This window comes from Arvicola amphibius, chromosome 3, assembly GCF_903992535.2.
Source record: "Arvicola amphibius chromosome 3, mArvAmp1.2, whole genome shotgun sequence".
Lineage (NCBI taxonomy): Eukaryota > Metazoa > Chordata > Mammalia > Rodentia > Cricetidae > Arvicola > Arvicola amphibius.
Window position 1 is genome coordinate 110,028,518 of NC_052049.1, and position 15,773 is coordinate 110,044,290.

General features: G+C 46.5%; 1 protein-coding gene across 1 annotated transcript in view; it reads right to left on the reverse strand.

Annotated features, from left to right (window-relative positions):
- Window positions 1-15,773, reverse strand: part of Sorl1 (sortilin related receptor 1) — a 156,165-nt gene that overhangs the window by 56,764 nt on the left and 83,628 nt on the right. Inside the window, exons 17-22 of the mRNA XM_038321642.1 lie at window positions 12,386-12,558; window positions 10,697-10,828; window positions 8,483-8,574; window positions 6,600-6,846; window positions 5,800-5,938; window positions 328-501 (exon numbers count right to left, since the gene is read on the reverse strand). Of these exons, the coding sequence (XP_038177570.1) occupies window positions 328-501; window positions 5,800-5,938; window positions 6,600-6,846; window positions 8,483-8,574; window positions 10,697-10,828; window positions 12,386-12,558 (957 nt within the window). The remainder of the gene's footprint in view (window positions 1-327; window positions 502-5,799; window positions 5,939-6,599; window positions 6,847-8,482; window positions 8,575-10,696; window positions 10,829-12,385; window positions 12,559-15,773) is intronic.

Genomic DNA, 15,773 nt, shown 5'->3' on the forward strand with positions numbered 1-15,773 from the left:
CAGGGTTTTGAAGGCACATGTTGGAGATCCGGTATGAGAGGGATGGATGAGGAGAGGAATGAACGGAACAAAAGGAAGTTGGGGCCTGAAGAAAGCTTGTGTCATTTGTCATTAAGTCAAGGGGCACAGCTATGCTGTTTATATAAATAACCTAGGATTCTTGTGAATGAGACTGAAGAGTCAGAGACCATAGAGCCCAAACCAGAACCTCTCAGTACCCAGTGGGTATCGTTTCTACCACCTGGGACATTTTCTAATAACCAAAACCTAGGAAACACTGAGATCAGGAGGGAAGGGGGAGAATAGTGGGAAAGAATGGGGCCAAACCTTCTTTGACACATGTGTTGTTCTTCCTCTGGTAGCCCTGAGGGCAGTCACACATCAGGTCCCCAGAGGGGAGGACACTGCTGGTCACACCTTCTGGACACCTGCAGCTTCTGCTGTTGTTGGCCTTAGGAAGACACAGCAGGCTGCAGGGTTGAGGTACACAGGCATTGTTTCCTGGAGAGAAAACACAAAAACAGTAGTTGGGTTAACACACACATTGGTGAGCCAAAAAACATGAGCCACTGAAGGTTGTCTTACAGGATGAGGCAGCGAGGAGCCTAAGAAGTCTCTGGAGCATCAGTCCCATGGATAAACCTCTGTTCAGAGCCCTAAGAAGGAACCTACTCCTCACAGTGAGGGTTTCTCAGTGACTTGTTCCCACAAGTGCTTGGGCCAATGGAGCTGGAAAAGAGGGCTCTAAAAGCACTTGTTGCTCCGTTAGAAGACCTGGGTATCATTCCTAGCACCACGTGGTTCACAGATGGTTCACAGATGATCCACAACCATCTGTGACTACAGTTCTACGGTACTGATGCCTCCTTCTGACCTCTGTGGGTGCCAAGCTCATAAAACTGATTAGTCACTATCATGCATTAAATCTACAGAAGGGCCAAGCCCAGTACTGATCTAACCACTATGCTGATCTTTTCCTTGGGTCAGCTTAGTAAAAAGAGTGCTGGAGAACATGTCCAAAATGCTACACTGCACTCTTGAGGTCTCACAGATAGACAGGCATGGCCAACTTGCTTTCCTGCCCCACCCACTTTTCCAGTAGAAGTGGAGGATACCACACCTACTTTGTAACAACTAGCAGGACACAGCTATTGAGAGGTAAAGGTGCCGAAATCGTAAAATCCTTGCACTCTTTTCTTTTGCCTGTAGCTTTTAATCATGAAACTGGGGAAAATAAACATTGAAACCTTTTATAAAACTCAAACTGCTGGTTCTTTGGTTGAATCATTTCATTTCATGGACATATCTCCTCACACACCTCCCAGAAATCTATGGGATCTCTTTCCATGCACCCAAGACATAAGCTAAGTTGGGCAGACCTCTGCCAACAGGCTGGGAAACAAATTTCATAGATATTTTAGTTTCTTTTCCTGTTGCTGACAAAAAGCAACTTAAAGGAGACAGGGTTTGCTCTGGCTTACAGTCACAGGGTGCAGTCTATCATGGACGAGAAGTCATGGAAGGGAGAGCTGCGGGGAGCTGAACCCTTTGCGCTCAAGGTCAAAAAGCAGAGCCGATGGTGCAATGTTGATGTTCCCCTCCCTTTGTTTATCTATACAGTCCAGGATCCCAGCCAGGATATGGTGAAACCCAGTGTGCAGAGCTTCCCATCTCAACCAATGTGATGGAGATAATTCCCAACAGATACTCCGAGAGGCCCATCTCGACTATGATTCTAGAGTCTATCAGGTTGACAATTAGCAGTAACCTCCATTATAGATGACCATTAGTATTGGCAAGGGCCTTGGGGGTGTTGGCAACTCAACAACTTTAAGTGTCATTACAAATAAAACGGAAAGTGATTTAACAACGCTGTCATTTTGATGCTAAGAAAAAGAGAGTATGAGGCACTATACATACAAACACACACATATAAGTATATATGTATACACACATGAGCGTGCACATAGAGAGAGTAATGTGTCATTCACATGATATAACATTCAAAGACTCCAGCAAATGACTCAATCCACCATAACAGCCTCATTAGCAGAGGAGAACGGCCAGCTGACCAGATCAGAATCCCTAGATACTGTCTTTCTCTGACATCTGTGGGAATCTAGAATTCCTTTACCTCAAATACCCACAGCCCTCACTATAGGAGTTGACACAGGGCCACTCCTAATGACAAACAACTCAAAGCAAGTATGATGAGATGGGTTGTTTATGTCCCAAGCAAAGGCGGGCTGACAGAATAAGCCCCTTTAACATGCTCAGTTATAGGATGACATCTGCACATGAGCTGCGTCCATAAAATGACATAACAGGCATGTTCACATGCAGAATGACTAACTGTCTCCCGCCAAAGAAGCCAAAGTGAGGGTCCTACTTAAACATGCTGATCCAGGCAAAGGTGGATGGCACTGCAATATGAGAGGTCATGCAGGTCTAGACCAAGCAAGCCGCCAGGTCTGAGGACAAGAATTGGCCAGGGCAGAGCATCCCAGCTGGCACCAAGCTACAGAACAGAAGATGGGAGTGCTACATGAGAGAACCCCCAACGGAGACAGAAGAAGAACCCATCACAGACCTGTCACACAGGATGCTAGCAATGTGCAGTACGATGACCATCAAGCCAAGGAAAGAATAGACAAATGCCCCTTAGCAGACCTAGCCCAGGATGTCTTCACAAGGCGTACTCAGGACATTTTCAGATTCTCTCTTTGGAAAATTCCTCTAGAAACAATTTAGGAGCCAAAAACTGACAGAATCTCACTTAAGTATCTAAATATTTGGGAATTACCACATTCATGTCGCCTCAAGAAACAGATACCCACCCAGACTGCAGATGCTTGGAAGCTGTGTTTACAGTGGGCTCTGAAGAGGAATTGAAAGAACTCTGAAATGCAGACTTCTCATGGCAGCATCAGCAGAAGAGGCCCATAATCTTGCAAAATGATCCCTTTAAAGGACAAAAGAGAAACTTCCTACAAGGAGAACCAGCAGTAGCTCTCCCTAAAAACCATCCAGGTAGCAAAACCAGAAACACCTTCACTAACCACCAAGTTATCTCAAACCCATGCAAACCCAACTTTGATTGCAGATCGGCAGCCACCACATTGCAGATTACTAAACAAAAGGTCACATTCCCAGGACTCTGCCACCCCAGCCACCACTGACAGAGAGTGTGAAGCTTGATGGTTTGGCTCTCACCAGGCGGGTTATGGAACCCGGCTTTCACACAGGCCCCAAAGACAATGGGAATATGCAAAGACATGCGGATCTGGGAACGGTCAATGACGATCACTCAGACCTGTGAAGCACCTTAGTACAGTGTGAGGGACAGAGCTGTCCCCTAAAAATGCACCTACCATTATCTTATGCTTGGCAAATAGAAAACCCTACACGTAGTAGGAAAGAATAACAAAAATACTGAAGGCGGAGGGCCGGGCACTGCATCCTGCATTGGGATACCCTCTCAGGGAGCTACTGAAGGAGGGAGGTCAAAGTGAACAAGCTTAGGGCCGAGGCTGCACAGCACCCATAGCCAGAGTCAGCACTGAAGCATTAACTCAAACTGTCCAGGAGGTTGCGCGTTTGCTGGAAAATTCCTGCTCAGTATAAAGGAAGGATACAAGAAAACCCCAAATGGGGAGCAAAGAGACACATTAAGTGCCCCCAGGCCAAAGTGACAGTCACCCCTGATCTTGCATCCCTGTCTGTGTCCTTCCCACCAGCACCTCTCTCTTAAACCACACCTTTCTCAGGTCTAGACACCCCTCCCAACCCCCTGAATTATTCTTCTCCAGCTAGCTTAAGTGACAGTCACTCAGTCACTCTATAGGACATGAAAAGGAAATGACGACACACAGACCACAGGGGTTTGGACTCTGACTGCTCCCCAGATGTGTGAGGGCTGGGTGTGACTGCCTCTTAGCTCTGCTTGGGTTGCTGGGCTAAGAGGCAGCCAAGACGGGATGTGGAGAGCCTGAGACAATCAGATCCACTGGAACAGTCTATAGAAACTGCTGGGCACACACCCAGCAGGATAGGAGCATTCATAAAAATGGAGTCATGTTGGACCTGGTGGCTTCTTCGAGAACAGACTGTGAATTGCAAAGTGGAGTAGAGGGGGTGGTGTCCTCCATCACAGGCCTAGAGAGAATGTTACTGAGGTGATAAGCAGGGCCCCATCATCTCATGTGACTTCGTAGATCGGGTGTCTCTGAAGGTTAGCTGGAGTGGCATAATCCTGTTCAAAAAACCAAAAATCTAAAACCACACAAAACCATAAAAACAAGTGCCACCTCTAAAAAAAGAAAGAAAAAAAGAAAAGAAAAGAAAAGAAAAGAAAAGAAAAGAAAAGAAAGAAAAAGTGGCTTCTCTAGTGGCAGCCACTAACACTGGTGAGAACATTGGGAAGACTAATTAATATCTATTATTTCTTTCTTGGTTCTACAAATTGTGGATCATGATACCACCACCCCCCAAACACACACACACACACACACCTGTCGTGAAGCCACACAAACACTATTGATTTATATTTGGAGAGCTTTCTCATGCAATCTTCTTTAGTTCCCAAGGGATAACAGTGGTTATCTATAACTGTATTATTTCCCTTGTCAATTTTCTCTTCATGTGGTAAGCCAATAAGCACAAAAGAGTATCTATCAACCATACAGTTCAAGACAGGGAACCAAGTAGTATGTCAACAGAGGCAAGCAGCAGACCCAGGAAGCTACTTAATCCTGTGGAGATAAGGAAAGCTTGCTTAAAGGGACTATTTTTCCTGGCAAAGCCTCAACTTTCTCCTGGAGAATCAGGAGTCTCCTTCAAGATAAGCAAGCAGGCATCCAAGGAAGAAAGAAAGCTTCCACAATCCCAACCATGCCCTCTAGGAGCAGCAGGGCAAACCTTGATGGGAGGTTCTGGAACCCTGAGCCAACAGTTCTACAAGAAGAAGCACAGGCGGGAGTGTGTGGTGCACACCTGTAAACCCAGAGCTCAGTGAGCTGAGGCAGGAGGATTGAGAGCTCCAGGAAAACCTAGGCAACATAACTCTGTCTCAAAAAGAAAACAAAACAACAACAACAACAAAAAAACCGTAATTCCAGCACTTGGGAGGCTGAGGCAGAGGAATGGCTAGCCTGGGTTCCACAGTGAGTTTTGGGCTAGCCTGAGCTGCCATGTGAGAATTTGTCTCTTTATAAATAAAATAAGTAACGAAAGCTCTTCCCCTCTTTGGTCATCCCTTCTTTCAACAAATAAGAAGTGAGCACCTACTAATCACCATGCACTGGTGAAGCATTATGAAGAGAAGGTCGGACTTCATTTCCCGTGGTTTAGATGTTCAAGGTGGGATTGTGAATGCAAACAGCACAGCCTCACAAAGTGTGGCCTCAGGGGTAGGTGTGCTCAATGGGTAGTCAAGCACCTGAGCGCCCAGTATCCACCCCTCCTTGTGAAAGTGCCAAACAGGGATTAAGCGCATGCCAGGCCTCTCACAGGGGCCACCAGAAGCCCATACACCCCATCCGCGAGGAGCCACGGGCAGGGAAAGGGTGTAATCACCCACGAAGGCCCAGCACTCCAGGCAGACAGAACATGCTATCTTCCAGCTGTTTGTGTATCATTAGAAAAGAAATTAAGATGTCATTAGGAAGAAATTAAATAATGTGCATGTCGTCGTGACAACAGAGAGGCAAACTGCCAGATCTCGCACGGAGCTGAGATGGCCCCCATGCAGCCCCTTTCTGGAGACCAAGTCTGGGGAGACAGAAGAGGGGGCTGTCTCACCAGCGTTCTTTCCTTTGTAGAAGATCTTCATGTCCATGAGGCCTGTGAGCTGGTTTGCTAGAATCTCCATCCGGGCTCCACTGTGTTTCGAAGCTCGAAAGATGCTCAGCTGTGACCAGTCATCCCAATAGATTTCATTCTAAAGAGGAAACCTTTGCCTGTTAGTCTCGTTCAGTGGCCCTTCTTTCAGGACACTTCACGAGGACAAGGGTCACTCCACGCCAGCACTATGGGGCACAACAGATAACGACTGAATAGCAGGCCTGGTCAAACTTTCACTTAAGTCCAACTGCCAGTGCCTTTACTGAAAGCTCACCAACTACCCACTGGGGAAAAATAGCATAGAAGAGACTATCCAGTGCTCATTTAGTCAGACACCGGTGGAGTGCCTCAATCTTGAAATATGTTTTCCCAAGCTAGGCAGAAGCGTTATAGCTCGCTAGGGTGAAAGCAACTGGAAAGTAATGGAGGTGGGCCATAGCTCATCTTTAGTCAGCCAGGAGCAAATCAAGAGAAGATGGCGTGGAACTGAGCCACGGCCACTGGCGGGGAGAAGAAAGCAAGGACGCTCATAGGAAGGAGCCCCAGCTCTTAGCCTGTTGAAACATAAGCAGTGGTAGAAGCCTAGCACTCGTCCATGAAGGCCAGAGACAAGCGAGGTAAATTTGGAAGGGAGTCATTTTCCAAGACATTGGACAAACTCTTTGCCAAGGCCCAACAGGCCCCAGATCTGCACCTCACCACGTTCTTCCCCTGCTCCGGCAGATGGCACGTGGGCACATGGCAGAAGAAGGACTCACCTTGAAGACAGCAATGGCATAAGGGTGTGGGAGATTGTCCAGGATGACCGATCGCTGCTGGCCACTGAAAGTGATGCGTTCGATGCAGTCCAGATATGCATCTGTCCAGTAGATCCACTGGCTGTCCACAGCGATGCCGTTGGGCCACTTCACATCCTCCGACACGAGACGATAGGCAGCAGAGCCGTCCATGTTGCTCCGGTAAATCCCAGGCTTCAGGTCTCCCCAGTCAGTCCAGAACATCACCCTGGTCAACAGAGGGAGCACACAGTTTCATTAGAAGGAGGCAGGAGAGCCTCGATTCTATTTCCGAGAGGTAGTGGTATAATCATTAGAACAACCAACCCTGGAACAATCAGTATTATTAATACCTGTCATTACAATATTGGAGATTCATTTAGTCAGAAATTTAAAATAGGTGAGCTTGACTAAAAAATTCACTTTCTGGAGTCCAGCTATAATCATATTATCTCAACACTATATAAAGACATGTACATATATACATATTAATATATGCATATTAATGTGAATGCTAATTGATAGAGGAAGTGTTATCTACTATTATACGACAGAATATACCTATTGCAATGTCCCCCCAAATGCTATAAAGTACTTTGAAGCCTACAGATTTGCACGTGCTACTTAGTTTTTGTCAATGACACAAACTAGAATCATCTCAGAAAAAGCAACCTTGATTGAGGAACTGCCTCCATCAGACTGGCCTGTGGGCGTGTCTGTGGGGATTATCTTGATTGATGATTAACCCAGACCATTGTGGGCAGTGCCAGCCCTGGGCAGGTGATCCTGGGTTATGTAAGAAAGCAGACAGAGAAAGCCACGGAGGGCAAACCAGAAAGTATGGTCTCTGTTTCAGTTCCTGCTTTGGCTTCTGTCAGTGACGGACTATAACCTGTAAGTAAAATAAACTCTTCCCCACACTAATTTAGTTTTGATCCATGTTTTTGACCCCAGCAACAGAAAGTAAGCTAAAATACTACCCGTGTTCTGATAACTGTACTCATTCCGTCCACATGTCCTTCGGCAGGCAGGAAATCACAAACACCTATGATTCTATCTGATGCGATGTGCCATGTGTGTCACTAAGGGGCGCTAGCTATATTCAAAGATCGTGACTGAACACCAGTAAAAACTACTCTGAAAAATAGAACCAAAAAATTAGCAGTGGCTATTATGTATGACTAGTGGTGACTATTATGTAACAGCGATGTGATTGCTTCCCTGGGATTGTAGGAGGATGAAGGCTGAAGAACGAGAGCGGAGCAAACATAAGTTCCCTTTGAAGATCTTCTGCTCTCTTTCAATATCTTTAACCAAGCCCATAGATTTCTTTGAGACTTTTCTTTTAAAAATAGTGCAAATTCTCCATCCTAAGTACACCGGGAGAAGAAAGCTAACCCAGCATCTCCTTCTTACCTATGTTTACTATGACTGCAGAGACAATAAAAGACAGTCATGCATACCCCAAGCGCATATTCATTTTAAATAAGAAAACACGCACATTCCGGGAGTTTGGTGTGTTAGAATGACTGATTGAATTAAAGGTTTGTGAGATGCATGAAACTCAAAATAAAAAATAAAAAAATGCTTGCAATGTATCAGTGGCCTGCCTGGTTTGCAAAGACTCTCTTCAATGTTACCTTGCCACACAGATGCGAGACATCCAGAGACCTTAGGAGAGCAGGATGCTTGCTGATCAAATGCACATGGGGTTCCCGGACCACAACTACCAAGCTATGGCTACAAAGGCCCCAGTCAACCGGTTACCACCACCATGATCATGGGAGGCAGAAACGCTGCCACACGTTTACACTCTCATGAGCATCTGTTGCAGCAGTGAGCATAACATGGAGGGACAAACTTACCCTTCTTGGGGTACAAGGACTAGAGCCCTGGGCCGGTCAAGCACAGAAGAATTGATGATCGTCAGTCGGAAGTCGCCATCTGGATTAGCTACCTGACGAAACAAAGGTGGGGTTGGGGGGGGAGATGGAGAGGGATCTGAGCCCCTCGCAAAGCCCACCTCAAGAAAGACCTCCACTGGGCTCTGCCTGTAGTCACACCCTGCACACCCCCTCTGTGCCCTGCCTATGGGCACGCTCTGCACACCCCTTCTGTACCCTGCCTACAGATACACCCTGCACACACCTTTGTACCCTGCATATAGGCACACCATTTACACCCCCTCTGTGCCCTGCCTATGGGCATACCCTGCACACCCATTTTGTACCCTGCCTACAGATATACCCTGCACACACCCTCTGTGCCCTGCCTTACAGGCACACCCTGCACACCCCCTCTGTGCCCTGCCTTACAGGCACACCCTGCAAACCCCCTCTATGCCCCACCTACAGGCATACCCTAAATAACCCCTCTGTGTCCTACCTTACAGGCACACCCTTGCAAAACCCGTCTGTGCCCTGCCTACAGGCACACCCTCCACACTCCCTCTGTGCCTGAGTACTATTCTAGAAGCACCAGGAAGCTTGCCTTGATTCCCAGTAAGAGGGCGCAGATCACCTCCCTGGCTGAGAAAATTTTTCCATGGGCTTAAGGGGAAGAAGCTAGAATTGTATGTTTCCTGATCCCAATTCAGGACATGATAACTTGCACAAAGGGAAATGGTGTCGTCCCTCCAAGTCCATGAAGCCCCATACATATCATTCTTCCGTGCTTGCACACAACCCACACACACCTTCCTGCAGACTTGAAACCACCCCGAGACTACTTACAATTCCTACAACAGTGTTGGTGCTAAGTAAATGGGTGTTGCTGAGTTGTTCAGGAATGGATGGAACTATGTTCAATTCATGGAAGAGAAACTACAGATTTGGAGTGCTGGTTGTACCCAACCACCATCACTACCCTATAGTAATTCTTTTGCCAGTGTCCAGAGGAGACTCCCCTCCAGCATCGGGGTCAGCTCAAAGGATGGAAGCTTCCCCATTCACTTCACCTCTCTCTACACCATCCGCTCCCCAGTCACACAATCACATGCCTCGCCTCATGCTCTGAGCAGAACCCATCTTCCTCAGGACAGGCTCCTTTATCTCCTTGTCACTTGCTTCTTCCACTGAGCTAGTTTGTGTAGTTGTCAGCGGTTTCCATTTGTTTTAAGACAAGACCTCCGTGTACCTCAGGCTGGACATTTAACTTGCTAAGTAGCCCAGGCTGGATCAAAATCTTGATCCTCCTACCTCAGACAAGTGCTGGGATTACAGGTATACACCATCATACCAGTGCCATTAAACTTAAATTCAATCAGAGAGAGAATGTGTGTGCCCTACCCACACCTTGCTCACGGCATCACCAAACTTAAGAGCAGGCCTGGCACATCACCAAGGAGCACTCATTCAACAGCTAAGTAAATGAATCTCGCTCTCAACATTAAGAAAAATAAGTTTCAGGAAGCCCCTTGCTGCATGTCCCATAGCTGGCAGGATGATGCATGAATCCAGGGCGCCTCTCAAGTCTGTGTCTCCTCACAATGTCACTTAGCTCTCTGCATCTCTCTACTTTTTTTTTTTTTCCAATTAACCTGCATGTCACACCTCCATACTTCGTCAAAACAAAGAGCTGCCGGGCCAGGATTCCTGCCAGACAGGGCACAGATGACTCTTCAACACAATACTCTGGGCAGTTTACAGGCCCTTCATCACCCTCGTATAACTGTGGCTCTATGAGGTGGAACAGGTTTCCGGGTAGCTAAGTAATAAATAGACATCAATAACGATAATGACAGAGTCATTGCTGCTTTAGGTAGTAATGGACTGTTATTGTTATGATGATCACAACATTATGAAATCGTCATCATTATTGTTATTCTATGATCCTCCTGCTAGCTAAAATACAAACTCTTCTATATCTTAAATGGCACCTTGAACTTTGCATCCTCATATGGGTTCCTCTGAGATGACTCCCCTCTCATCTCTTCAGAGGTTCAGCAAGCTAAGGTCCTGGAAATCGTGGGATATTTCCAGGGTTACATGATACACTGCTTTCTGTCTTAGTGTCAAATCTGGCTCAAAGCCCAGCTGCTCCCCCTGTTTGCTTAATGAAGAACACAGGAATACTCATACCTCGATCTTTTTAAAGCCGGCATCCACCCAGTACAGTAATTGGCTGAGGGGTTCAAAGGCCAAAGCCTCCACAGTCTCCAGGCCAGAATTGATGATCACCTCTTGCCCAGTGCTCCCATTCAAACAAAGACGCTGGGGGAGAGAAAGCAGCAATCAACACTGTGAACTGTGCAGTGGACTCAGGCCAGTCAGCCAGCCCCACAGCGAGTACCCCTGCCTTTGGCCAGCTGGTTTGCCAAGGGCGTGAGGTTTTACAGGACGAAATGTGTAGGTACAGAAGCTGGGTTGGATAGGAGAATCTTTAAGAGCCTGCTTTAAACATAGTGACAGGCAGAACCTAATTGTTTCTCTTACTGAATGCTAGTATTATAAACACAGATTACTAAACTATGGACTGTCTTGGAGTAATGACCTTTCTACGGAGACATAGGAATCTGCTGTTTTGAAAACAAATGAAAAACAGATTGCCACTTTCTAATTCTCCCGTCTCTTTTCACAGTCTTTTATCCCTTGCAAGGTTCTTAGACATCAGGTATCATTGTTGAGACAATTATTCTCAGTGGTTTTCCCTAACCCCACCCCTCATTAAAAAAAAAAAAACAAACAAACTTTATATTAGGCCAGGACTTTGGAACCAGATAGAAAATGTGTCAATATGATACAGTTCTCTTTTTGCCTTTTTTGAGCCTATGGCCTGCTTGCTGGATAAGATATCTACCACTGAGCTACATTCCCAGGTTCATTTGGGGACGGAGAAATGGCTCAGCAGTTTAAAGTGCTTCCTGCTCTTGCAGAAGGAAGCTCAGTTCTCAGCACTCACATGGCCACTAGCCAAGAGTCTGTAACCACAGTTCCAGAGACTTCTCCTGGCCGCCCCTGGCACCAGACATGCAATGGTGCAGAGACTTACATGCAGACAAAACACCCATACACATTAAGTAAAATTAAAAAAAAAAGACTCTTTAAAATGTATATATTTGAGTATATGGCCATGTGTCTGACCTATCAATGGATTTTTAACATCTATATTCTTCAGGGTGTATGTGGGGTGTGTGTGTGTGTGTGTGTGTGTGTGTGTGTGTGTGTGTGTGTGTGTTGTTGTTGTTGTTGTTGTGGTGGTGGTGGTGGTGGTGGTGGTGCAGTTGTTTTATTTTTGTGGTTCTGAAAATTGAACCTGGAGCCTTGTGTATATTAGGCAAACACTGATCTACTCGACTGTATCTCTTCTGAGTATCTGGGCTGAAGCCATCCCCCTTCTCCCCACTTTGTCTCTCTGCATGCCCAAGTGCTTCCTGGTTCTTTTGAGTTCAGGAGACCTGGAGAGGACAGTCATGTGAACTACGGAGAACTGGAGTGTCACTACACTTTGACTTGGAGGAAAAGACGCTAAAGAGGAAGGTGGCAACTGACAATCACACATCGCTGGCCCCAGAACCTTCCCAGCAGGAAATCTGAGACCTCGGATGCAATAGAGATGCAGATTGGGGCGTCCTTCATCTTTCTCATGGGACAGAGCCATAAGGGGAAGAAAATTATAACAGAAAACTACAGTTTCCGTAGCAGCCCGGGAACGGGTTACTATGTGCAAACCTCTTGCAGCTCACCTACTTTAGCCTCGCTTGAAGCCTCTCAGGACTGGGCAGTCAGAAGCCACAGTCTCAAGACCTAACTGAGGGCTGACAGACTCACCTGGATGGTGTCCAGCGCGAGGTCGGACCAATACAGGCAGTTGTGTTCATAGTCAAAGTCTAAGGCCACAGCCGCCCGCAGCCCTGAGAGAGGCAGCTGCTCCGTGGCTCCCGAGGCCAGGTCATAACGGTAGATGGACTTCCGCACGGCATATAGGATGAACTCATTCTCTTCTGCAGACACAAAGCAACCATGATAACCAGGGATGCTGAAGACTGCCTGGCAGGCCCGACCAACTTCCTTCTCACACACACACATCCCAACCCCACAAGAGCAAATCAAGTGCAAGAGCTTAAGAATCTAGACTCAGGACACAGAACATCACATTTCTAACCCAGTAAGTGCATTTCTTTATCTGTGGTTTGCTACACAGCGAAGACAAAAATCTATTTCAACATCCATACTTCTGAGCTCTGCCTAACAGTCTTCGGTCACACTCATCAATGTAAGTGACAGGCTGTTCCGTATCATATCGCCTGACTGCCCCACAGCACCATTATCTTGATGACAACTTGGTAACGTCTGAAGCCTTCTACCCAAGTGCCCCATCCAGTCTGTTCAGTCATACATACTATTCACAATGGCTCGTTGTGCTTTAGGCCGACCCGTTCCGTTTCCAAAGCAATAATGCATTTGTTCTGGAATGATTACAAAATGTTCCAGAGAGTAATTACAGAAGTTCTGCTTCTGCTTGGCAAATGTTTACATAATGTACTTACTACGTACCAGGCATTGTTGAATCCTCCAAACCCCCTTGAGAGTGAAGAATGAGTATGTATTCACTCAAGGACACACAGCTAGGAAGCAAGCTGTCGGGATGCAGAGTCTATGTTTCTGCCTTTACACCATGCTGCTTTTAATGGTATAGACCCTCATGACGATACTTTTTTAAGACTAATGGAGGGTCAATGTGCTTCAGAGTGTTACCCAATGTCACACAACTGTAACTTAAGGTCCAATCCTCTCTTTCTACTTAGAAGCTAGCCCAGAAGGCACCAGGACCCTTCCATGGGAGTGCAGAGCAATGGGTATCTGTCTACAGCACACACAGAATCGTGAGATAGCTGAACATGGAGAGGTGTCTGAGGTTAGAAAGACTAGGAAGGACATGGAAGCCCAATGCCTGCCAGCCGTACTTCACCCTCAGCATCTCTTACACAGCTCTATTACCTGCTGTTCACCTGTATCCTTTACAGTACCTTGTGTAGCAATTAGATTTTAAAAGAACCCAGTCTAGAGATGCTGGGAAAAATGAAACAGAGGGGCAAACCCCAAAAAGGATGCCACTCAGAAAAAGGGATGATAAGCCATGTGGGTTCTCGAGCAAAACTAAAGCCAGTACTCAGATGTCATTTGAGGCTGTGCCTGCAAATATTTGCTGCTTGTGTCATCTCTTCAAATAGACTAACAATAAAAATATCTCTAAAAACATTTAAAGCATCCACCGATGCCATGCTGCGTGTGGGACATGTGGGCCCAAGATGCGGACATGAATCCTTGGCTACATGCTTGAATCGGCTGTCTCCCCCGACCCCCGCCCTGCCTGCCCACCCCACTTTGTCCTTCTCGCATCCTGTCAATTCAATGGACTCACATACCATATAACCACCTGCTTTATAAAAGCCTCAATTTTGGACTGGCAAGGTGACTCTGCAGGTAAAGGTACTTGCTGCCAAGCCTAATGTGGTGTAGGAGATCCTTCTGTCTATGTGTTGCTTTCATTGGTTGAATAAAGAAACTACCTTGGCCTGTTGATAGGGCAGCACTTAGAGAGGTGGAGTAGGCTGAACTGAATGCTGGGAAGAAGGGCAGAATGGCAGACGCCATGAAGCTCCTGCCTGAGACTGATGCTGGTTAGAATCTTTCCCAGTAAGCCACGACCTCATGGTGATACACAGATTATTAGAAATGAGTTGAATCAAGATATGAGAGTTAGCCAATAAAGAGGCCAGAACTTATGGGCCAGGCAGTGTTTAAATGAATATAGTTTCTGTGTGTTTATTTCGGGTGTAAGCTAGCTGGGTGGGTGGGATGAAAAGCAGGCCCTCTCCTCCTCCCTTCAACACTAATGACCCATGTTCAGTCCCCAGAAACCCACACAGTAGAAGAACAGAATCAACTCCTAGGAATGGGCCTCTGACCTCTACATATATACATAACCCTTCTCCTCACTGCACATACGCACAAATAAATGTGATTTTAAAATATCTTCAATATTGGTAACACATTGAAAATGAAAATCCACTAAGTAAGAGTGGGCAGAGCACTTGTTTAGTATATGGAGAGTCCTGGGCTAATCCCTAGCACTGTCCCCCAAAGTTTTAAATAATAGATTAGTCTATCTAAGTCTGGAATAAGGTAAGTCTGCCTTTTTTCCTTATTCTCACAATGTTTCAAAAATACCCGAGGTACCACCACATGGTAGCTAATGTCTCCGTTTAGCTGACATTCATTCCAAGGCAGAGGGCAGGAGAACGTAGGTCACAGGACGAAAGCCACAAGGCCAGCAGTGAATTTTCTGCCCCTCATCTCTCCCCAGCACCCAGCACCCCCACCGCTCCTTTGGTTCTTCTAAGAACCCAGCGCCCTTCCAGCATGGTCGAAGACCAGAAGACCTTGCTTAGGAGGCAGGCACGGAGCAGCATGCGATGCTTTCATATGTGAGTCCTAACCTAGAAATGGAGCAGAGGCTTTGCCTGGCGCAGCCATGCATAAGCTCAGCCTAGGAAGATCCATTGTTACGGTAATCATAAAGAAGAAAAATTGCTGCATCTTAAAAATCCTTCCAGATGCCCACATTACCTCATCTTTGTAGACGTTATGGTTCCCATTAGGCCTACAAAATATCTTTTTTTCCCTCCGAGAACTTCCTTGCTTGCATTTCGGGGATGACCCATCCTAAAATGAGACTTTTCCATTTCATCCCCTGCTCCCTCCTCTTCTATTGGAAGAGAAAATAGCTTTCTTGCCAGTTCTGATGGCTTTAAACAAACAATTATGTCCCTTGCTGAATTATCCCTGGAAGTATTTATGACAAAAGGATGTACTCCAGGCCCGTAAGAGCAACCACTCAAACCCTCCTCACCCAAGCCCTCATCACTGCGGCTCGCGGAGGGAACGTTAGAATATTATCTGTTCATTTGCAGGAATTCTGCTGAATTAGTGGGTCTTTTTACATCTCCACAGTGAGGTATGTTAATTACTCGGGTAACGATGGAAGATTAAATTAAGGGCCTAATGAGCTTAGCATGAAAACACCCGGGCGCGCCGAAGAGCAGAAAGCTGGCAGCAGGCTGCCCTGCACGGCCTGCCTGTGGAAGATGGAAGATGGCGTGTCTATGTCATGACTCTCTAGGTGCTCGTGGCACTTCCATCACAACAGCGCTGC